Raw genomic sequence first — 25,135 nt, 5'->3', positions numbered from 1 at the left:
AAAAATCAGAAGAGTTTGTGATTTTTGTTATGATATTCAGTCCATAGCTTCATTATGGGTGAAACAGATGTTTTTGTAGATTGCTCTAGGGTCAAACATAGAACATGCAGAAGAGAAAATGTGTTACAACTGCTAAATACCAAACTTATTTAAAAGTAACCTATTGAAAGTAATAGACTTTGTGTAGGTTGTAATTAGGGACTCAAATGTAGGGATATGCATATGCCTGCATAACTCCTATGACTATTTCCTAATTAATATATCCTTACAGAAAACATTATTGCAGGTGTACTATGTGGCAGATAATATACTAACAACAATCACCAACAGGAAATAAACAATTACAAACCTGTTTAAATTGATGTATCTTTTGCTTATCAAATAATGATTATATATTGTGAGTTCAACATCACTTGATATCTAGTAACCTTATGCTCTGGTTGCTCCTCCTAAACTCATATCTGCCCACAGTCTTTCTCTTCCCCATGTAAATTAATGGTAACACCTTCCTTCTACTACCTCAGTGCTATTCTTTCTCACACTATTTGTCATAGTGGCTATTTCTTTAAGACAAATAATCCATCCACTTCTTTCTGCTTTCACATTATTCTGATTAATCATCTGTTCAGTGGATTCTCGTAAGAGACCTCTTGTAGTCTTCCTGCTTAACATAGCAACCATGGTGAACCTACTGAAGCACATGTCAAATCGTTGTCCTTGCTAACTCCACCTCAGAATCCTCATTTCACTTATAATAAAAAGCCACATTTAAAAAAACAAATGACCTGTTTCCATCTTTCCTGACTGTATCTCTCATTACTCATTTCCTCATTGACTCACTTCACTGAAAATTTGCTTGCTTCCTATTGTTCCTTGAATATGCCACGTTGGCTTCTACCGTAGGGTTTTTGCACTTTTTGTTCCTTCTTTCTGTAATGTTTTTTACCTACACGTCCAATTTTGATCAAAGTGCTGAAGTGTTTGAAGTGCCTGCCTGGACTGCCCCTTTAAAATTGTAATCCCCTACCCTCCATAGCTCATCACCCTCATCCTCCCATCCTTTTTCTCCCTAGTACTTATTGCCTTTTAATATTCTATTGAATTTACTTACTTTTGTTTATAGTCTGCTTTACTCACTAGAATGTAGCCTTCACAGGGGCTGAGATTTGTTAGTCTTCTATATTCAATTTCATCCGTTGCACCAAGAATAGTGTCTGCACAAACAAATGTTCAACAAATATTTGTTGAATGAGTGGATGATTGAAGTTGCACAAAAGGACTCCACCCCACAACATTCTTAAGAGTAGCAAGAAAATAAATATGGAAAAAGTCTTTCTGTTATTGTCACAAGCCTTGTGCTAGATCTCAACGTTCTGTGAGTCAAAATATTGTCTATGTGTATGTTGTTATAAACAGTTGATTGTTATATTTTTCTTTGTTTTTTTCTCTGCCAGTCATTCTGTTAAAAATCTTTTAACATCTCACATCAAAAAACTTTTTTGTCAGGTAGCAGTTAACAGTATCAAAAAGTTCTAGGCAAATTGCATTCTAATTCTGAAAGCCAAGAGCAGGACTCTCTGCTTCCCTGGAAACTTCTTAACAAAGAAGAGTATAACAGGTCTACTAAGGCACAAACTTTTTTTGCAAAAACGTTTGCAAAAAGTATTTGTTTCTTAAGAGTTCTTTAGATGTACATAAGACCCAACCATAGACAGGGATGCTTCCTCAGTAACTATAATGCAACACAGCTTTCACTCCTATTGGCACCATTGCCCAAACTGATGGAAAAGATTCTTTCAGGGCACCAAATTATCTTTAAAAATAAATAAATAAATACACACACACACACACACACAAACATATATGATATACATATGTATACATATACATATATGAGATACACACATGGATATGTGTGTGTATATATATGTATGAAACATACATATATAGTTATTGTGTATATTTGAAATAACATACTTTGATATACATAGAGATGGCAAAATGATTACTGTAGTAGATTAACATATCCATCATCCCACAGAATTACCCATTTTTTTCCCTCTGTGGCAAGAGCACCTAAAATCTACTCCTTTAGCAAAAATCCCAGATAGGATACAATACTATTAACTATAGTCCTATGCTAGATCTCTAGATTTGTTCATTCTACATATCAGTACTTTGTATCTTTTGACTACATCTCTCCCTCTCCTCCTCTATAGCTACTGTTTTTTATTTTCTTGTGTTTGACCTTTTTTTTTTTTTTTAAGATTTCACATGAACATGAAAGTGAGATTTTGCAATGTTTGTTTCTTTTCTTTTGGTGGCAAATCCATCCATGTTGTGGCCAATGATAGTATCTTCTTTTTTTTTTTTTTTTTTTGTACTGGGAGTCAAACCTAGGGATACTTTATCCCTAGTCCTTTTTATTTTTTATTTTGAGGCAGGGTCTTGCTAAATTGCCTAGGCTGACCCTGGAACTTGTGATAATCCTGCCTCCACCTCCCGAGTTGCTGGGATTGGAGTGCATCTGTCTCACCTGGCAAGACCCTTACAAGGCTGAATAGTATTCCATTTCTCTCTCTCTCTCTCTCTCTCTCTCTCTCTCTCTCTCTCTCTCATACATACACACACTGCAGCTTCTTTATCCAATTGTCCATTGATGGATGCTTAGATTGTTTCTGTATGCCATTGTGAATAATGGTGAACTTGGGAATGCAGATATCTTTACAAGGTGCTGATTTCATTTGTTTTTGGAATATAACCAAAAGAGGGATCACTGGGTCTTATGTAGTTCTGTTTCAAATTTCTTTAGGACTCTCATACTGTTTTCCATGTGCCTGCAGCAACAGTGCATACATAGGGTTTCCTTTTCTTCACACCTTTGCCTGCACTTGTCTCTTAGGCTTTTGACCAGAGGCATCCTAACAGGTGTCAGGTGATATCTCATTGTGGTTTGGATTTGCATTTCCACAATGACTAATGATATTTAGCCTACCTGGTGAGCATCTGTATGTCTTTGTTTGAGAAGTGTCTGTTCGATTCCTTTTGACTATTTTTAATTTGATTATTTGTTTTTCTGTTATTGAGTATCGTGAGTTCTTTATAAATTTTGGAGTTTTACTTTTTTTCAGATATTGTTTTCCAAATATTTTCCCCCAGTCTGTAGCCTGCCTTTTCATTTTGTTGATTGATTATTTAATGTAAAGAAGCTTTTAAGTTTGACATCTATGGCAGTCAAAACAGTATGACACTGGCATAAAAACAGACATGTAGACCAAAAAGACAGAATAGGAAGCCCAGAAATAAATCCAAACATACGATCAACAAATTTTCAGTGAGGGTACCATTGGAAAAGTATAGTCTCCTTCAATAAAAGGTGCTAAAAAACTGGATTTCCCAGGCAAAGGAATGAAGTTGGACTCTTATTTTTTTACTACCCACAAGTGTGTGCACACACACAGACAAATCAACTTGAAATGGATAAAAGACCTAGGTGGGACACTTGAAACCATAAGATTCCTAGAAAAACATTGGGGAAAAGTTCTTTGATTTTGGCCTTAGCAATGATTTTTTTTAAAAAAATATACCCAAAATTTCAGGCTACAAAGAAAAAAGAATAACTAAATGGGACTATCCCCAATGAAATTTTTGAGTTTCCTAAAGACTGGCTATAGGTCTATTTCCTAGCAGTTTTCCAAGGTAAAAATAGTCAATGAAGTACCTGTAAACATTTTATAGTTATTGAGTAAAACAATGAGTAACTAAGAAAAAAAATATCTGAACATTTCAAAATTGCATTTGTGTAAACTCTTACATGGTTAGCTCAAGTTGGGTAGTTTCTTAAAGCATGTCTAACCTTTGAAGTATTAACCTTGGTTCTCAGGAATTATCATAAAAGGCATTTAAAGTTCAAACTGAAAACCTGTCATATAGGAGTAGCTGGAATTCTGCACTACACAAGCTGCCTCTTGAGGACTCTGCGTGTGTTTGTACTGGAACTGCGCATTCACATTATGTTTACATAGCTCCCAGTGAATAACTTATGTTGGGGATGTAAAAATATAATCTGCAAGGTGACAAAAGATTGGGAACAGCATAAAGTTAGCTTCCAATATTTGAACTTTTACTCTGTTAAAGTTAATTCTTTATAGTACTAGATAATTTTAAGGTCTTTTCTGATTCTGAGAATTATGATTTTTTTGTTTCAATGTAAATGATCTATATGGAAGATGTTTTCATGGAGGTACAGTATATTGTAAGCAAAATTGAGAGCTATTTCTGTTGTAGCTTAGGTAATGTTCTATATTGATTAGGAACAGATATTAATTCTATCTACTCTTGTTAGCTTTTTTTTTTTGCCACTTATATACTTCCTGTTGGTTAAAATATTCAAAGTATGTGATCACTTTGACATAAGATCTTTTTCTCAATATTGTAGAGGTTCAAGAAACTTTAGCAGTTGCAGTGCAGAAGACTTTGAAAAGTTAACTCTAAATAAAGGAGGAAACTGCCTTCTTAATATTCCAAAGCCTGATGAAGCCTATAGCGCACCCTTCTGTGGTAATAAATTGGTGGACCCTGGGGAAGAATGTGACTGTGGTACTCCAAAGGTCAGTTGAATTTTTAATTTTTGCTTTGTAAAACTATCACAAGATTTGCAAAATCTTGTGGTTTGGGGCAACTATGACAGAGGAGCTAAAGTAAGCTTTAGTAGCAAAATGAGGATTGTTATTTCGTCTGTGTGGATACGTTCTGGGACTAGTCACCTCCTTTTCAGGATGTAAATAATGATGCCATCTGTTAAAGTCAAGGAAAACATCATGGATAGTCTTCTATTTATTTTTTCTATCTCCTATTATTTATTTTATGGTCATTGTCTTATTTATTTAAAGAAGTGGTCTGTTTTTCACTTGGCTGTTATAGTAAATTTCCACCATTCCGGTGTTGTCATTGCAGAAATATTTATCCAGTTGGACTCATTTAAAAAAATAAATAAATTGAACCTGGCTACCCTCGAGTCCTTCAAAATCAAAATACTACTCAAAGTAGGATTCTTCTTTTATTCAACTTTGGTTTACCTTTTAATCACTGATTTTATCAGACCGTTAAAAGTTACTGCCTTAAGTGCATGCCCATTTTTCTTCTTCTGTAGCTATACTTCTCTACTCAGCCATACTCCTCTCTTGGAGTATAAATGTCTACTTAAATCCTTTCTTCCCAGGCCTGACATTGTGTTTTGAAGACACTTGTTCTGTTGTTTGTAAGTCCTACCATATTTTCAGTCTTTTCCAGAAGCGCATCTTCCTCTTTACCTGTCCACACCTGGTCCTTTTTTTTTTTTCAGTTCTAATCAGGTATACATGACAGTAGAAAGCTCTTCAATTCATTGTACAAAAATGGAGCAGAATTTTTCGCTTGTCTGGCGGTACATGAAGTGGAGTCACACCATTTGTGCAATCATACATGTACCTAGGGTAATGATGTCCATCTTATTCTATATATATATTTTTAGAGGCAGGGTCTTGCTTAGTTGCTGTGTAAGATTAAGATTACAGGCATAAACTTTATTATTATTACTTTTTTTGTGGTGCTGGAAATTGAACCCATGGCCTTGTGTACACTCTACCAACTGAGCTATATCCCCAGCCTACCATACCTGGCCTTTACCAGATGACTTGATTTTACTTTCTTGAAAGGTGCATGTGTTTTATGATGAAGGTGTGTTGATTAATCAGTACATTATTGATGTGTATCAGGGTTTTGTGCTAAGTATTTTAGAGTATAGGAGCATAGTTCCCATAATAACCCAAAGAAACTGGTACTTTTAATATTTTTATTTTCATATGAGGAGGATGAGACCTGGTTATGTTTAATATATAATTAATTAATTATTATTTTTGTTTTAAGGGGAGAGAGAGAGAGAATTTTTTTAATATTTATTTTTTAGTTTTCGGTGGACACAACATCTTTAATTTTTTTTTAATTTTTATGTGGTGCTGAGGATCGAACCCAGTGCCCTGCGCATGCCAGGCGAGTGCGTTACCGCTTGAGCCACAGCCCCTATTATTCTTTTTTTCCAGCAGTGCTGTGGATGGAATCCAGAGTCTTGGGCATGCAAAGCTTGTACTTACCACTGAACTGTACCCTCCCCCTCTTAGTTTTTAAATTAAGATACTGTTAGGATACCTAAGACCTTGCTTGTTGGAAGGATTCTCAGGTCTTATTTTTTTTAAGTACTGGGATTGAACCCAGGGGCACTTTGACACAGAGTTACTCCCCAGCCCTTTTTTAACTTTTTATTTTGAGGCAGGATTTGGCTAAGCTGCTTATGGCCTTGCTAACTTGCTGAGATTGGTCTTGAAGTTGGTGATTCTCTTGCCTCAGCCTCCCAAGTTGCTAGGATTACAGGCATGAGTCAAGGTGCCTGGCTCAGACCTTTCTTCTTAAATATTTTGTTAGTCTTGTTTTTTTTCCCCCACTTGTTTATTTCACCATCAAACTTATTTAAATAGTAATTAATATCTGCTACTTGAGTTTTCTCACTATAATTATAATTATTTTAATTACTCTTAAAAAATACTCCTCCCCCCTCTTATATCACAGGTTATTTTCTTGGTGTAAAATTTTTGAATAGTTAATAAAAGCAACCATACATGCCTTGATTTCCCTCATGAATCATTTACTTCGTAGAGACTGTCACTCTAAGAAGTTTGGTGCATTTCTTTTTAGACCCTTTATGTTTATATACAATATATAGTATGTACATTTATAAATATTTGTTTTCAGATTAACTTTTACTTTTTTTGTGTGGTGAGAACACTTAGCATGAAATTAACCTTTTAGACACATTTTAAAGTCTATAATGAAGTGTTGTTAACTATAGGTACTGTGTTATACAGCAGATCTCTAGAATTCTTTTGTAAATGGAACCCGACACTTGATCAGCATGCATCTCCCATTTCACCTTCTCTCAGTTCCTGGAAAACACCATTCTGTTCATTGCTTTTATGAGTTTGGGTAATTTAGATACCTAATATAAGTGGAATAATCTAGTTTATGTCTTCTGTGACTAGTTTATTTCAGTTAGCATAGTGTCCTCAAGGTTCATCCACATTATTGAAATGATAAAATTTCTTTCTTTTTAAAGGCTGAATAGTATTCCTTTGTGTGTGTGTGTGTGTGTGTGTGTGTGTGTTTGTGGTGTATATGCACATTACATTTTCTTTATTTATCTGTCATTGAAGATTTAAATAGTTTCCACATTTTGGGTACTGTGGATAATAGTAGTTCAGTGCACAAAGTAGTGCAGATATCTCTTTAAGATTCTGATTTCATTTTAAATAAATAGAAGTGAGATTGCTGGAATCATATGAATTACATTTTTAATTTTGCGGGGGGGTCCTCCCTGCAGCTTTACTATTTTGTATTCCCAGCAGTGGTGTACAAGAGTTCCAATTTGTCTACATCTTCACAAGCACCTCTTCTTCTTCTTTTTTTAATAATAATAATCTCAACAAGTATGAAATTACATCTCATTTGTGATTTTGTTCGATTTTCCTTTATGATTAGTGACATTGAACATTTTTTCATATACCTCTTCACATTTGTATGTCTTCTGTGGAGAGATGTCTATTAAGTATATAGCCCATTTTAAATATCAGGTCATTAGTTTTTTTTTTTTTTTTACTATTAAGTTGTAGTAGTTTCTTTTATACTTTGGAAATTAATCCTTTATTAGATGTATGATCTGAAAATATTTTCTCACATTCCATATTTTGGCTCTTTACTCTGTTGATTGCTTCCTTTGCTGTGCAGTACCTTTTAGTTTAATATAGTCCCACTTGTCTATTTTTACTTCTCTTTGTGATTTTGGTGTCAACCCATGAAATCTTTGCCAAGATCAATGTTATGAAAGTTTTCTTTGTATTTTTTTTCTGTAAGTTTTACCATTTGAGGCCTCATTTAAGTCTTCAATCCATTTTGAGATAATTTTTGTATATGGAGTTAATTTTTGTTTATATTATAAAATAAGGTTGCACTTCCATTCTTTTGCTTATAGATATCCAGTTTTTTGATTTAGTGAAGGGACTACTGTTTCCAGATTCTTTATTCTTGACATCCTTATAGAAGATCATTTGACTTATTTGCATGGATACTTCATTATGTTCTGTTGGTCTGCATGTCTATTTTTAAGTCAGTACTATACTGTTTAACTATAGTAGTGTGTTGAAATCAGGAAGCCTTCAGCTTTGTCCTTTTTTATCAAGATGGTTTGGCTAGTTGGAGTCTTTGGGGTTCTACATGACTTTTAGAATTTTTTTTTTGTAACTTCTTTTAAAAATGGGATTTTGATAGGAATTACATTGACTCTGTAGATTACTTTGGGCAGTGTGGACATTTTGCCAATAGTAATTCTTCCAACCCATGAATGTAGGATCCCATTTTTTTGTATCATCTTTGATTTCTTTTAGTAATGTCTTGTATTTTTTAGTATACAAGTCTTTTAACTCATTCATTTCTAAGTACTCTATTATTTTTTATGCTGTTGTAATTTAATTGTTTTCACGTAGTTCATTTTTTTGTATAAATGAACTGATTCTTTTGTGTGTTCATTTTGTATTCTACCACTTTACTGAATTTGACTTTTTATGCACTAATAGTCGTTGTGAAAGCATTTAAAATGTTACTTTTATCCTAAACTATAAATTTCTGTTATTCTTTTATGAAACCATCAGTCTGTGCTGCAGAGTGTCTTTGAAAAAAAATTACCAGCTTCACTGAAGTAGAATTGAATGTCAAATGTCAAATCAAAACTTCAGATTTAAATAGAGAAAACCTTTATTCAGAAGAAAGACTTGAAATAGAGTGCTTTGATCTCAGAATTCTTCAAGGATCTTAAAATCAAACCTTTTTTTTTTTTTAAGGGCAAGAAAAGATTAAACAGAATCTTTTAAGGGCAAACTTGAGAAGTGATTGGGAAATGACCAGTGAGGGTCTGATAGGAAGTATCTGCTACAGTCAGCTCATTTCCAGGAAAATACGACAAGGGTGTATGTTATACTTCCTTCCCTCCTTCTTTCCCTCCCTCCCTTCCTTTCGAGGGGAAGCAGAGTTTTGAGTTTTAGAAGAGAGAGAACTGACTAAGTTTTGTCAAGGCAAAACAAAGGGGGAAGAAATGGGCTGTTTTGTGGACTTAGTCAACAATACTGTGCACATTTTAGAAGTATACAAGTTGATAAGTCTTGACACATTCATACATATTTGAAAGTATCGCCACAATTATGAGCATGAACTTAACATCATCCTCAAAAGTTTATCTCTTGGTAATCACTTCTATGCACACCCATTTTTCTTAGGCAACCACTGTTCTTTCTGTCACTATGTATAAATATGTGTTTGCTAGAATTTTATATAAATGGAATGGCTTTTTTTTCTTTGTTTTGCTGCTTTTACTCAGCATAGTCTTTCTTGAGGTTTGTTCATAGTATAGCTGTGCCAGTTCATTAATTTTTTTTGGTGTTTACTGCAGATATTTTGCAGTTTGCTTATGTATTCATCTGTTATTGGATATTTGAGCTGTTTCTAGTTTGAGGCTATTATGAAAAAAGCTCATGTGTACAGTCACATAAAAGTCTTTATGTGAACTTAGGTTTTTATTTCTCTTATGTAGATAGCTAGAATGGAATGACTTGATCCTATGGTAGTTCTGTGTTTCTCAAGAAACTTAAAAACTGCTATTCAAAATGGTAGTGCCACTTTTCACTCCCATCAATGTGTGAGACAATGTGTTAAGAGTTTTTATTCTTTCATATCTTCAATAGTACTTCATATGGGGTCTTTTTAAATTTTCAGTCATTCAGCTTGGTGGGAGGTGATGCCTTGTTAAAGTTTTAATTTGCATTTCCCTACTTTGCCCTTCCCTAATATGTTTTCAAGTTTTTTTTTTTTTCCATTTGTGTTTCTTGGGGTGGCATGGTCTGTTTAACTTTTTCTTCCATTTTAAAAATTGGTTTGCTAATTATTGTTGAATTTTGAGAATACTTTATATATTTTGGCTATAAGTCCATTGTCATATATTTGATTTACAAATATATTCTCTAGATTGTAGCTTGCCTTTGAGTAACTTAACAGTATCTTTTGAAGAACAGAACTTCTACATTGTGATGAAATCCATTTTATCATGTATGAATTTTATGCTTTTATGGATTGTACTTTTTTTGCCTACTCCAAAGTTGCAGATATTTCCTCAAAGTAGTTTCATAGCTTTAGTTGTTACATCTTGGTCCATGACTTATTTATTTTGGCATGTTACAAGGCATAGATTATAGTTCATCTATTTTATAATTTTTATTGTGAGTTGGAAATGCTGATTATCCTGACTGGATCAGTATACATTGTATATATGTATGGAAATATCACATCGTATTTTATAAATATGTTCATTTATTATGTGTTAATTAAAAAGAAAAAAGAAAAAACATTTTAATTATGAAATGATTGTAATCTTACAGGAAATTGCAAAAATGGTACAGAGAGTCCCAGATACTCCTCTGCCAGTCTCTCCCAATGGTGATACATTATAAGTCTACAGCAGAGTATAAAACCCAGGACACTGATCTTGCTACATTAACACAGAAGAGAAGGCAGACATATGGGTGGAAGGATGGGGTTAAGGGGAAAGAACCGTGGTAGCCCAAAGTGTGGTGAGAGAAGCCAAGTAAGATGTAGTTCAGTGGTAGAATATGTGTAAGCCCTGGGCTAAATCTCCAGCATTAAAAAAAAAAAAAAAAGAAAAAAAAAGAGTGCCCACTTAGGACAAAGAGCCACCTAAAAGAGAAGTCAGACCTTGAACATGAAGAGAATTACATTCATGGATTTCTTCTTCTTTGTGATCATTAAACCTATTCTTATAGAATGGATATTTGTGTATTCCCAAAATTCATGTGGCAAAGCCATAACCACCAGTGTGGCTATATGTGGTAAGGGGGTCTCTGAGGATATAATTAAGTTTAAATAAGGACTGAAGGATGGGTCCCTGATTTCATTAGAATTAGTGTCTTTAGAAGACATACTGGACATCTCACCTGCCTTCTCTGTGAAGGCAGCAAGCACTGAGGAAAGTCCATGTGAGAACGCAGCAAGGAGGGAGTTGTCTGCAAGCCAGGGAGAGAGGTCCCACCAGAATCTGAATTTGTGAGAACCTTGATGTTCGTCTTCCACCCTCCAGAACTGTGAGAAAGCCAGTTTCTATCATTGAAGCCACTTTGTCTATGGTATTTTATTATGGTTGTCTGAGTAGACATAAGGCACGTACTCTAATATTTCAGTCTTTTCAAATCTATCGAGACCAAATTATTTGTACCTGAAAAGATACTGATAAATCTAGTAGTTAGTGACTGTTTGTGGAGAGTAATTGCTATAGGCAGGATATAAGAAAAGAATTTTAGTAATGAATATTAATGTCAATAATTCATTTTTTTAAATTGACAGTCATTTTCTATTTGTAGGAATGTGAGTTGGACCCTTGTTGTGAAGGAAGTACATGTAAACTTAAATCATTTGCTGATTGTGCTTACGGTGACTGTTGTAAAGACTGCCGGGTAAGGAATTCCTCCCTGTTTGGAACAACAAAAATAAAAATAGAAAAAGAAAAATATGTATATATCAAAGTTTGTTTTCATGCTAGGTGTGGTGGTGTATACCCATACTACTGGCTACTCAGGAGGCTCAGATAGGAGGATTGCAAGTTAAGGCTAGCCTGGGCAACTTAGACCCTGTCTCAAAATAAAAAAAATGAAAAGGAGTGTGGATGTAGCTCAGTGGTGTAATGCCCCTGGGTTCAATCCCAAGTACCCTTCCTTACCCAGCCCAATCTCCCACAAAAATTCTGAGACCCCTAGGAGAGGACTATTATTATATATATTATTATATATTATTATTATATGACTAGGAAATTCTATTTTGCCACTTATTTGCAATTTTAAGCATATTCCTTTCTGATAAGTGTTCTATAGGGATTTTTTTCTAAGTAGAAACATTTTTTCCATGATTTTAAAGTAATTTAGGCTCATTAGAAATAATTCAACAATACCAAAGTATATATAGGTAGTAGAAAATGAAAGACCATCATTTTATGTTCCTTTGGTTGCCATTTGTTGATAATTTAATGTTAACTTAGTCACTTTTTTTCTGTACAAATGTGAGAGACAGGTATGTATGTGTTTGTATATAGTGGGTAAACACAGATACACATATTTTTATTATCCATTCTTTCCAATAAGATTATCATGGACTTTTACCCTTATATAGTTCTACATGGTTATATAATTAGAATTCCTTTAGTATGGCAACCATAATTTATCTAGTTAACTAATGGTGGACATTTAGTTTGCTTTTAGTTATTTCATATAAGAGAAATTATTGGACCAGAATATGCATATTAAAACTTTTGATAAATATTTTATATGTCTTCCACAAATATGCCATTCTACACTTCTGTCAACAATGTTATCAAATACTTTTTTCTTTATGCTAATGTTGGTTTCTAGCAAGCACCATTTCCTAGTTAGTGCAGTAGGTGTAAAGTGTTCATATATTTTTATTTATTTGCATTTCTTTTCGTTATCGTTAAAGTTATGTTTTTTATTTTCAATATTTATAACATGAATTATCTGTTTAGTCTTTATTTTTCTATTGGGTTATTTAATCTTTTGTTGTTAAAACCGTTCATAGATTGTTTTAAATATGTTAACATACTGTGGTTTCAAATTTGACTTATTTGTGGACATTGTCCTGATAGTACTATTTAATGTAAACCTTATTACTGTAGTTCCTTCCAGGAGGTTCTTTATGCCGAGGAAGAACCAATGAATGTGATGTTCCAGAGTATTGCAATGGTTCTTCTCAGTTCTGTCAGCCCGATGTTTTTATTCAGAATGGATTTCCTTGCCAGAATAACAAAGCCTATTGTTACAATGGCATGTGCCAATATTATGATGCGCAGTGTCAAGTCATCTTTGGTTCAAGTAAGATATTCATAATTGATTGATTTGATTTTTATTTATTTTTTGTTTTAGATTTCTTAAAAACAGAAATCAAACATTAATGATAAAGTTCTCATTTTCCCCTCTCCTATCATATCTCCCTTCTTACTTCTCCAGTGGCAGTCATAATCATGAATTTTAATATGCTCAGATTCAATCGAAGCTTTTTGCTTTTGCTCTCATCTCTTCTCTTTATCTTTGTATATAAAATATATAAACATGAGCATATATTATATTATTTTGTAGATTAAAATTTTTTTTTGCAGTGTTGGGCATTTACCCCAGGACCTCATATATGCCAGGCAAATGCTGTACCATTGAGCTATATTCCCAGAGTCTTGTTTTCTTTTTTAAGTTAGAGTGTTATAATTATACATAGTAGTTGAGCTCATTTTGACAAAGTCATACATACTTGAAATTTGTTTTACTCTATTTCAGTTCTTGTCCCCCCCCATCACTTTCCTTCCCTTTTGTTCTCCTCCTATTCTCCCTCCTTTACTGACCTTCCTTTGTTCATTTATTTATTTATTTTCAATTGGTGCTTTTTACATATATATATATATATATATATATGTATATATATATATATATAATATGTGTTTGTGTGTGTGTGTGTGTATGTATAAAGGTAGAATTTCCTGTAGTATATTTATATATGCATATAGCATGATTTTGTTAAATTTATTCCAGATTTCTTCCCCTTTCCCATCTCCCTTCTTAATCTTCTTCTACTCCACTGATCTTTCCTATATCTTTAGGACCTCCTATACCCCTCTTTTTCCCTTATTTTTTTTCTAGCTTCTGCCTATGAGAGAGAACATTCGATGTGATTTTCTGTAGACTCTCATTTTCTAGTTTTAATAAAAGCTTATGTACCTTGGCCTGATATTTGCATCACTCCCCAGAATTTTCTTGAGATTTATCTATACTGATACATTTATATTGTAGTACATTAGAATATTTCATTAGGCTAAATGGTCCATGATTTAGTTATCCATGGACCATGATTTAGTTATCCATTTTCTTAGTGATGTATATTTACCATGTGTTTTTATTTTCCATGTTTTTTTCTTTTTAAAGTTTTCATTTTTATCAGAGGTATACCACAGATCAGAGCTAAACGACTCTATAATGTTTGCTATGAAAATTAAAGTCTATTTCTACTCAGCATCCCCATCCATTGAGATAACAGCTTTTATTTGTTTTAATTGATTTTTTTGGTGGTGGTTGTTACTTGCCCCAGTCTTTGCATAATCTCTTGGTAGTACTGCTTTTTTGATGTTTATGAAAGATAAGAATTAGTTTTCTTTCTTTTTCTTCTTTCATCCTTTGACAACTTTCATTATATCAGTGTTCATTTTCCATTTTCCATCCTTCCAATATAAATTAATTATTGTTTTAGATAAAGCAGTGTTGTCTGTGTTTTATACAGTAGCCATGTTGATGCCATTCACAAGTGAATGTAGTAAGTTACAATTGCTTTTCCACTTTTATATTCCCTAGATTGAGTGATTCTTTGTGGTTTCTGTTTCTGTCTCTTTCTGATTTGGCTAGCTTTCTATATACTTACCACTAATTGAACTGTAAATGATTAACCACTTGCCCGTGGTGATGTATGGAATACCACAATGGTGGATAAGGAATTCTGTAGCTCCACAGAAGGTAATTCTGGCAAAAAACATTGTATGTAGGGATAAAAAATCCACATCCAAGCCAGGTGCAGTAGTGTACTCCTGTTATCCCATTACTTGGAAACCTGAGACAGGAAGATCACAAGTTCAAGACTACCCTAGTCAACCTAGTGAGACCCTGTCTCAATGTAAAAAATAAAAAGGGCTAAGAATGTAGCTAAGTGGTGGAATACCTCCATATTTAATCCCCAGTACAGGGGAAAAAATATCTACTTGAAGAGTCTCTATTCTAGTAAGAACAAAACACTGCCCCTTCCATTATAAAAACGGAACAGTGTAGTGTAATCACCCTGCCACCAGGTAGCTGGATGATTACCCCTAGAAATGGTGCCACTTTGTGGACTCAGTGGTCTTAGCTGCCAGCAGATTGGGCACTTAGCACTGGCTGCAGTCATATCAATCGTTGAGTGGAGTTCATGTTTCTGATCCCATGAATGACCTCCAACCCTGCAACCTTGGTTATTTTATGAGATATTTGGATGATGAGAAGGAATGCTAGGGAAAGAGGCTGTCTGCAATCCACAGAGTGATCCATCCTATCTATTTGATTATTAAAACCATTGGCCACAGCCCATCACTTGGTTTGTAATCATGTTTCTGGCCATTTCTCCTTGCAAACAAAGTAAAAAACCAGGTGAATTACAGGGATGTCCTAGAAAAGGACTGTAATGCCATACCTGTCCACTTTTGGGTTCTGCCTATTGTGCAGAACCATCTGCAAAAGAGGCCTTATTCTTCTCTTCCTGCCTCTGTCAACTCAGTGTAAAGAATTCCTCATGAGGGCATAGGTTCTGGCTAGGAGAGAGAATGCTGTGTAGCAGGAGTAGGGACTATGGGCATTTGGGTCACTTGGGTCACTTCATGAGCCTTTGGTGCCTGCTTGGGTTCAGTCTTATATATACCACTTCCATTTCAGGGTGGAGTGTTGCCCAACTTTATAAGTTGGTTTGTCAGTTCTCACCCACTTCACAGTCACCAAGTTACCATTCAACTCAGTGACTACTTAAGGTTCAGTAGTAGAACAAGGACCATTTCTCAAAAGGAGAGTAGTTAACCACAAAGGATAGCCGAACTTCACTCCAAAATCCTAAAGACTTGTGCTGCCATTCTCCTATAGGGAATTGGCAAAGGCTCCAAGTAGCATTTTTATCTGCCACTGAAACTCCAAGCACTGTTTTATCTGCCCAGTTGGCAGAGAATCTTGCATGGCATCCTGAGCCTGTTGCAGAATATTCTGTTTGTGTCCCCAAGTTAGCAGGTTTTTAGGTCACTGGATAAATGGTGCAGAGTAATATCACCAAATGGGGAATACAGTCGTGTGTCACTTAATGAAAGGGATATATTCTGAGAAATGCATCGTTAGGTGGTTTCATCATTGTGTGGATATTATAGAAGTGTATTTATATAACCTAAGATGACTGTGAAATCACTAGATGATAAATGGAACCATCATTGTATATGTCGTCTGTTGTGGACTGAAGCATCATTATGTGGTGCATGACTGCATATTACCTTCAAATCCTACTGAGGATCGATAAGTGTTGTACCCCTCTTTGGATTATGGGAGTGATAAAAAACAACAATTTCTCTTTTAGAAAGAATATCTATTCCCCCCCTCCTTTTTTTTTTTTTTTTTTACTGGTGCATTATAATTATATATAGTAGTGGGATTTGTTGTTGCATATTTGTACATGAACATGACATAACAATAAAATGTGCTCAATATTGTTCCCCAGTATTTCCTCTTTCTCTACCTTCTTCCTCATGATCCTTTTCCTCTAATATACTGGTCTACCTTCAATTTTCCTGAGATCTCTCTCCTTCCTTTTTCCTCTCTAGCTTTTACATATGAGAGAAAACATAATGATCCTTGACTTTCTGAGTTTGACCTATTTCCCTTAACATAATACTCTCATTATTCCATCCATTTTCCTACAGATGTCATAATTTCAGTGTTCTTTATGGCTGAATAGAACTCTATTATGTGCCACATTTTCTTTATCCTTTCATCCGTTGAGGTCACCTAGCCTTGTTCCATAGTTTGTTTTGAATTGTTCTGCTGTAAATATAGGGATGCAAGTGTTGCTATAGTATGCTGACTTTAGTTCCTTTGGATAAATACTGAGGATGGTATAATTGGGTCACATGGTGGTTTCATGTCTAATCTTTTGAGGAACCTCGGTACTGATTTCCATATCTTTCCAACACTGTAAAAGTGTTCTTTTCCCCCACATCCTCTCTAGCATTTATTATTGTTTGTATTTTCCATGGCTGCCATTTTAACTGGAATGAGATGAAATCTCAGTGTAGTTTTTATTTTCATTTCTCTAATTGCTAAAAATGTTGAACATTTTTGATATATTTGTTGGCCATTTGTTTTGTATTTCTTCTTTTGAGAAGTATCTGTTTCATTTATTTTCTAACTTATTAATTGGTTCCTTGTTTTTTTGGCAGTAAGTTTTGACTTCTTTATATTTTATCTATATTAATATTTTATATTAATCCTGTCATAAGAGTAGCTAGCAAAATTTTTCTTCCATTCTGTAGGCTCTCTCTTCACATTCTTGTTTCCTTTTCTGTGCAGAAGCTTTCTAATTTGATGCTATGCCATTTATTAATCCTTGATATTATTTCCTGAGCTTTAGGAGTCATTGAGGATGTTGTTGCTTAAGCCTGTATGTTGGAATGCTGACCCTTGTTTCTTTTTTTTAAATATTTTTATTAGTTGTTGATGAATTTTTTTAAACTTATTTATATGTGGTGCTGAGAATCGAACCTAGGGCGTCACACATACTAGGCAAGCGCTCTACCGCTGAGCCACAACCCCAGCACCCCCACCCTTGTTTCTTTTAGGAGTTGCATAGTCTCTGGTCTAATTCCTAGTTGGTGCATTTTGAGTTGACTTTTGTGCATGTTGAGAAATAGGGATCTACTCTTATTTTAGAAGAGATATTTTAACATTTCTCATACCCTAGTAATGTCATTGAGGTAGAAGATTCCTGGATTTTCATCAGGTTTATTTCTTATCCTCCATCATGTAGATCTTACCAATGTCTATAGTGTTTGCTACTTTTTTTCTGACTAGTTTCAGTGAACATATATTTTCATTGTAAGAGAGTGGAGTGATATTATTTTGGAAGTGAAAGGCAATCATGGCCCTCAAAGTACATAATGACATAGGTAAGGCTGAAGAGTTGATATACTCCTGAAGTAAGATAGTGAAGGTTGTATTTCTGCCTTGACATCTGACATCATTCTGCTTCTGGTAGGCCATGTAGATGGGCCTGAGAATTAAAGCATTTGTCAGTTCACAGCTGCAAGCCAGGTATCAGGGAATGTGTTAATTTGCTCAAAGAATGAATCGCACGTGGTACAACAGCTACAGTTGGAGTCATCACTGGATTAAGCTTAGGTGATCTTCTGTCATTGTCCAAGAACTATTTGCCTTTATTTATAGGCCAAATAGGTGAGTTGAATGTAAGTGTGGTGAGTCAGTACCCCTATCTTTTAGGTTCTTAAGGTGACACTGATCTCCACAATCCCTCCAGGAATGTGGTATAGCTTTTAGTTTACTATTTTCCAAGGTAGAAGTGTTCTAGTAAATTCCACCTGGCCTTTTCCACCATAATAACTGTCAGGAAACCAATATAGGGATTCTGCCATTTGCTGAGTGCATGTATTACAATTATGTATTCTGGAGCTATAAGAAAAAATGCAAAATGGATTTGGGGACTCACTGACCCTACTATGAGATGGACCTTAGCTAAAATTCCATTTATCACTTGACCTCCACAAGCCCCTACTGTAGTGGACCACAGTGATATTTTGTGTTAGTTAGTGTCACTGTAGATACAGTGGCTATGTTGCCAAAGAGTCTGTTTGTTTCCTTTTCCCTAGTGCATCAAATCTTAGTCTGATTGATTTTGTGTAAGGGTCAGTCTGTTTTGTGTTTCTGTAATAATATACCACAGTCTTGGAAATTTAAAATGAACACAAATATATTGGCTTACACTTCTGAAGGCTGGACAGTCCAATATCAAGTTACCAGCATCAGGTGAGGGCTATGTTGCCATTTCACCATATGGTGGAAGGCAGAAGGGCAGGAAACAAAACAGGGACCTAATACACCCATTTATACTGGCATTCATCCCATCATGTGGGCAGAGTCCTTATGGCCTAATCACAAAAGGTACCACCTCTTAATACTGCTGCAGTTATAATTCCATTTCAGTATGAGTTTTGAAGGAGACAAATATTGAAAGTATAGCAGACTGCTATAACAATATATCATGGACAGGGTGGCTTAAACAATAGACATTTGTTTTTCACAGTTCTGGAGACTTGGAAGTCCAAGGTACCAGCTGATTTGGCTCCCAGTGAAGGCTTTCTTTCTGGCTTGCAGATGGCCACCTTCATATGGCGGTGGGAAAAAGAGATGTCTCTCCTCCTCCTTATAAGGTCACTGGTACTATAATGAGAGACCCACCTGTGACCTTATCTAACGTCTCCTAAAAGACTCATCTCCAAATCTCATTTCACTGGGACTTAAGACTTCAACATATGAAATCTGGAGTACACAGACATTCAGTACATAATACAGTTACTTTAGTGAAAGTCATTCCTTTGGAAATGGCTAAGATAATGATTAATAGTATAAATTTTTGCCTGTGTACTAGAATTTTTCCCAAAGGGACTGGCCTTTTTTTCACTCAGACATTTCTTTTCTGCATACATGTTTAAATCAGGTCATGGTCCTCTGCTTCTTTGTTCAGTGTTTAACCAACCACCATGTTCAGTGTTTAGCCAACCCTCCAGGTAAACTGTTAAGAGCCCTTTCTAACTCGGAGTAGAAACACTAAGTATAGAATCTCTGCTGTATGAGTTCTTGCTAATAAATTCAGCCTAATCCACTTTTATGTTTCTTCCACCATTATCCTATGCCCTTGATATCCCATTCCACACATGCTCTTGGGGTCCATTTAGAGTATTGTGAACCTCCCCATGGGTCATATTTTATAGTTTACCTGTCGGGGTTTGTTTTGATTGGAGTGTAGTTACAGGTCTATAAGCAGAGAGGGAAGTTGGGGATGGGTCCAGAGGAAAATTGGAATAGCATTGCATGGCAGTTTCTTCAGGGGAGTTTCCGTAGGCAATCACCTCTCCCATGGTGTGGAGAGGCTGTTTCCACAGAGAGTATAGTGGTCTCTTCCACTGGGGGTGAAGAGCTTGCTTCCACTAGCAAAGAGTCATGAGGTTCATAATGAGGTTTTTATGCCCCAGATGATGGGAGAATAATGAAATTTAAGTGGGGAAATGCCATGATATGATTTGCTTTTGAGATTTCTGTAGCAACACTATGGAAAATCATTTAGAGGAGCAGAGAAAGGATATTGGGTAGTTCAGGTGAGAAACCATGGAGACTTTACATTGAGACATTCAGCACATTTAGTGAGCTTTATTTTTTATTCCACATTAGTGTTATCAGTGTTCTCAGAGCGATAATCTGCATTGTGCAGAATCCTTGTTTCCTGTATTGGCTTCAGATGGTTGAGGCTGCTCAGGGAGAAGTTGCTTTTCAGCAGATATCTGTGGTTTATAAATTGGCAGTGATGATTGATACCGAAACTATTCTAGAGTTCTGTTTTCTCATCTTCTTCCTTTTTTTGTTTTGAGTCAATAAGAACAGCAACCATAAAGGGAATATGATATTCGTCATATATTTGGAGAGGCTTCCCTTTAAGAAGGAGAACAGACAACTACTAACAGAGGGATTTTTCTGTTTTCTTCCTGGTAAACTATATTCATTACCCATCAAGGTGTGAGATACTTAATAGGTGTTTAATATATATTTAATGTATGAAGGAAGAGGGGAAAGAATGGATGGAGGAAGAAAGGAAGGAAAGCAAACAGGCAGGGAGGGAAAAAGGTAGAGAGAAGGGAAGACAGAGGAAGTAAAGAAAGAAAGAAGAAAGGAAGGGAGGCAGGAAACAAGGAGGGGAAGAGGAAAGGAGGAAGAAAGGAGGGACCAGTCTTTACTTTGATATTTCTGTATCTGGGGTTTTTTTTTTTTTTTTTTTTTTTTTTGTTTGTTTTGTTTTGTTTTGGGTATGGTGGATTGAACCCAGGGGCACTTAACCACTGAACCACTCCCCCAGTCCTTTTTGTATTTTATTTAGAGACAGGGTCTCCCTGAGTTGCTTAGGGCCTCACTAAATTGCTGAGGCTAGCTTTGAACTAGTGATCCTCCTGCCTCAGTCTCCTGAATGCTGGGATTCAGGTGTGTGCCACTGTGCCTGAATATATTTCTATTTTTATTTCAGTTTTTGTTTCTGTTATTTAGTTAAGATTTCTCTGAATTTAGAGTTGTTGATTTTGTCTAGATTTTGATACCGGTCTTGGAGATCAGGAACAGGTCCTTGTTCTCCCAGTGTTGAAGATTAAAAGATTAAGAAAAGAGATAATAACAGTCTTCTCTGAAGAGAAGGGGGCCCAGAGCTGGGTATCGTGGAGGGGGTGTGTCTTGCACTTTTGTAGACTTCAGAATCCCCCTTTTAATCCTTGCCTTCTCTTTCTTCTCCATGTACAAGCCTAAGGGCAGGAGGGAGCAGGTGCACAGGGGTTAATCCTTAGCAACCCACTGTGCTGGGCAGTGTGACCCCTGAGGTTAACTTTTAGCAACCCATTGTCTTTTCTTTGATAACCAGTCCTCATCATCTCAAACCCCATCATTCATTACCTACACTGACTGCCAGGACCCCACCCCCATTTTGGGGAGGAATGTGACATATCCTGTCTGCTCAGGCCAGGCAGGACTGCAGGAAGATCAGCACAGTGAGCTCATTTTATAGACATTATTCTCTTATCCTCATGTTCCCCATTCTCATCTATCTGTTCCCTTGCAATTCCTGCTCTCTCTGGTTTCTCCTATATCCCTTGTCTTACAGTGGGTCAGATAGAGACTGAGGAAGACTAATAAATAAATGGGACTTATCTATGCCAGGTCATGGTATAGGGTGAAGAAATCTGTCATCTTCTGATGTATTTTGTAGGAATGGGCAGGTTATTACAAAAGTAATTACAGATAGTCATTTTGATGAGGTAAGTACTATTATTTAGCAAATATATTGCTTTCATAGAGGTTTGCAAAAAATGTCTAGGGCTTAGGGAACTATAGTTATTTTTTTCCTTTACATATCATCTGGAATTTTTATAGTTATTTCTGTTTTTATAAGAGCTTGATTGGGGATGTTAACATGTTTCATCTCATTTTTCCAGTAAAGGTTTCTGTATTTGTTTTTCATTTTATTTGATCCCCTGCTTCTTTTTTGCTTTATCTCTTTCTTCTCCATATTCATTTTCTTTAAAACCAAGTGGCCTAGTATCAGATGTGTATGATAAGCAAGTGAACTTCCTTTAATTAAGGAGGAAGTACTGGCATTTTGGCTTGAAAATACTTCTAAAGAAAATAAATACTTCCAAAGAACTTATTTTTTAGGCATATATAATTAGGTAGAAAAGTTGAATATTAAGTGATATGTAAAATTTAAGAAAATAAGAATGGATTGGTACTTTGTCATCGATTATAGGTGTTTGTCAATTCATCTATTTAACAGAAATATCTAAACTCAATATCCATAAAGTGGTAACTGGAAAAATGATTGGCAGTATTTTCACCAGGTCCCCCTAGCTGATCTAATCAGGGGTACAAAATGTGTACATGAGAGCAGTGAGAAGGAATATGCTGAGATGGCACCATACTGTGCATTGACTTTAAATGATAATTTCTTGTTTAATGATATTTTCTTTTTCTTTTTTTGAGAGAGAGAGAGAGAGAGAGAGAGAGAGAGAGAGAGAGAGAGAGAGAATCTTTTAATATTTATTTTTTAGTTCTCGTCGGACACAACATCTTTGTTTGTATGTGGTGCTGAGGATCGAACCCGGGCCGCACGCATGCCATGCCAGGCGAGCGCGCTACCGCTTGAGCCACATCCCCAGCCCTTGTTTAATGGTATTTTCTTATAGGACTTGAGTGCTTGAAACTGGCTTTATTTTTACATTTGTTGTTATATATGAAATATGGAACAAAAATTTTTTATCTGTAAGGGCTAAATCTTGTTTTCAGAGGTGTGGAGGCAGTTCATCCAGTGTATGGACTGTCAAAGGGAATAGTTTTATTTTTGAGTTAAATTACTATAACTTTTTTTTTTCTCTTTTAAATGTTCAATGTTACAGAAGCCAAGGCTGCCCCAAGAGATTGTTTCATTGAAGTGAATTCTAAAGGTGACAGATTTGGCAATTGTGGTTTCTCTGGCAATGAATACAAGAAGTGTGCCACTGGGTAAGTGGAGGTGAGGTCCTAGAGCATTGTGAAGATGATAAGACCAGTCTTCTCTAGTGTCCTCTGTGACAAGTTCTTGCCACAGCTCCTAGCAACTGCTGACTTTCTCGCTTTCTATGTATTTTAAAAATTTTATACATTTTCTTTTCTTTTTTGTGATGGGTTTTCACTGTATTGCCCAGGTGGTCTTGAAAAGTGAATCTCCTGCCTCTGCCTCCCCTCCCAGATGCTGGGGTGGCAGGTTATGCTATCATGCCAGCCTTCTCCTCTTTTACCTAACCTTCGAAATTAATGTTTTACAATACAAGGCTTCAGACAGTCTCTGGTGTTAGGGACAAAACTGGTAAAATAATTCATTTCTTTCAACATTAACTGTCTCAAACCTAATAAGTTTTAGATTCTTACTTTGTTTATCCTAGATCAACAATAAGAATCCCAACTAAACACCCTTTTCTTTTTCCTTTCAATATTAGATTAAATTTCCAAATCCCAAGGTAAAGGGTATTTGCAGAATTAATTCTGGAGTTCATTATTTTATTCTGGCTCTACATAATTTTAAAATTGTGGATTAAAACTTTTTATTTTTATGATTAACATTTACTTATTGTAAAAATATTAATAACATTAAAAACTTACAAATGAGAACAAAGTCATCCATTTCAACCCATATATGTTCACTAATTTCAATGTCTTTCCTCTGTTTTAATTTCTGTACACTGTCTCTACTCACACTGACATTTTATTTAATGGGAATTAATTTGTAATATCATGCTTTCTTCTACCCACTCCACCTCCTAAACCCCCCAGTTAGATTAAGAAACTTGTAGTGAGACAGTGTTTCCTAGGAAGAAATAGCACTGACTTCCACATGGCAAATCCAACAGATACTTTTAAGTCTTCATGGTACTTGACCTTTCAGTAGCATTCATTTCTCATTCTTGAAAAAACCTCTTTCCTTACCATAAGGTAAGTCCTTCATCTGGTATGTATGTATGTATGTATGTATGTATGTACGTACGTATGTATGTATGTATTTTCTGTGGCTTCATTTGCCACATCTGTGAAATGCTTCAGGCATACTGTCCTATAAGTGCCTTTTTGCCACAGGACCTCTTGCATATACCATTTCTTAGCTTGGTTAATTCTGTTTATCTTCCCAATCTCAGTTCAAGTATAGTTTCTTTAAGGATGACTTCCTCCAGTTTCTTAACAGGGTCAAATATCATGCTTACACATATTCTTAATGCTATATATCTTTTTTTCATAGAATTTGATATGTTGTATTTTCATTACTGTTCAAAATATTTTCTTATTTGCATTGTGATTTTTCCTTTGACTTGTAGGTTGAAATGTGTTACTTAATTTCTAAACAATTGGTAATATTCTGATTATCTTCTTGATTTTGATTTCTAATTTAATCCCATTCAGAATTTATTGAGATATGCATTGTTGCCCTGTATATGTGGTTTATTTGGGTGAATGTGCCATGTGCAATTAAAAACCAGAGTATTCTGCAGGGTTTCCAGATTCATTATTCTGTTAATATCAAATTAATCAATAGTTGAAATTTCCATGTCTTTTGGGAGGTTTGTTTTTTTATCTGTTTGCTCCTTCAGTTTCTGAGAGAGGCATGCTAGACTCATGTTATGATTATGAATTTGTCTGTTTTCTTTTTAGTTTTTAAATTTTTATTGTGTATGGTTTGAATTTGTTATTGAGTGCATGCACATTGAGGATTATGTCTTCTTGATGAATTAATCCTTTTACTATTACCAAACTTACATCATGGTCTCTGGAATATTCTTTTGTAGTATTTGCCACCATTTTAGTTCTGTATGTGACTACTTGCTTATCACTCATCCTCACTAAATTGTAAGGTCAGATGACACATTTTATCATTAGTGTTTAACATAATGCCTGGAACACAGTGCCTAATAAGGTTTGTTGAATTAACTAATGAATGAAGGTACGGATTAGTGTTGGTGAAGAATTAGTATAAAGGGATAAAGATTAGTGTTTAGGGCTGGGGATGTGGCTCAAGCGGTAACGCGCTCGACTGGCAT

At 35.3% G+C, this 25,135-nt stretch overlaps 1 protein-coding gene across 1 annotated transcript in view; it reads left to right on the top strand.

The window, feature by feature from the left end:
- Positions 1 to 25,135, top strand: part of Adam9 (ADAM metallopeptidase domain 9) — an 85,739-nt gene that overhangs the window by 33,446 nt on the left and 27,158 nt on the right. The window contains exons 12-15 of the mRNA XM_046463840.2: positions 4,439 to 4,610; positions 11,508 to 11,600; positions 12,830 to 13,025; positions 22,967 to 23,072. Coding sequence (XP_046319796.1) covers positions 4,439 to 4,610; positions 11,508 to 11,600; positions 12,830 to 13,025; positions 22,967 to 23,072 — 567 coding nt within the window. The remainder of the gene's footprint in view (positions 1 to 4,438; positions 4,611 to 11,507; positions 11,601 to 12,829; positions 13,026 to 22,966; positions 23,073 to 25,135) is intronic.

The sequence above is a fragment of the Marmota monax genome, unplaced genomic scaffold (assembly GCF_021218885.2).
Source record: "Marmota monax isolate L192 unplaced genomic scaffold, Marmota_monax_Labrador192_F-V1.1 WCK01_AAM20220418_F8-fsc00224, whole genome shotgun sequence".
NCBI lineage: Eukaryota > Metazoa > Chordata > Mammalia > Rodentia > Sciuridae > Marmota > Marmota monax.
This window is presented reverse-complemented; position numbering and strand designations above follow the sequence as displayed.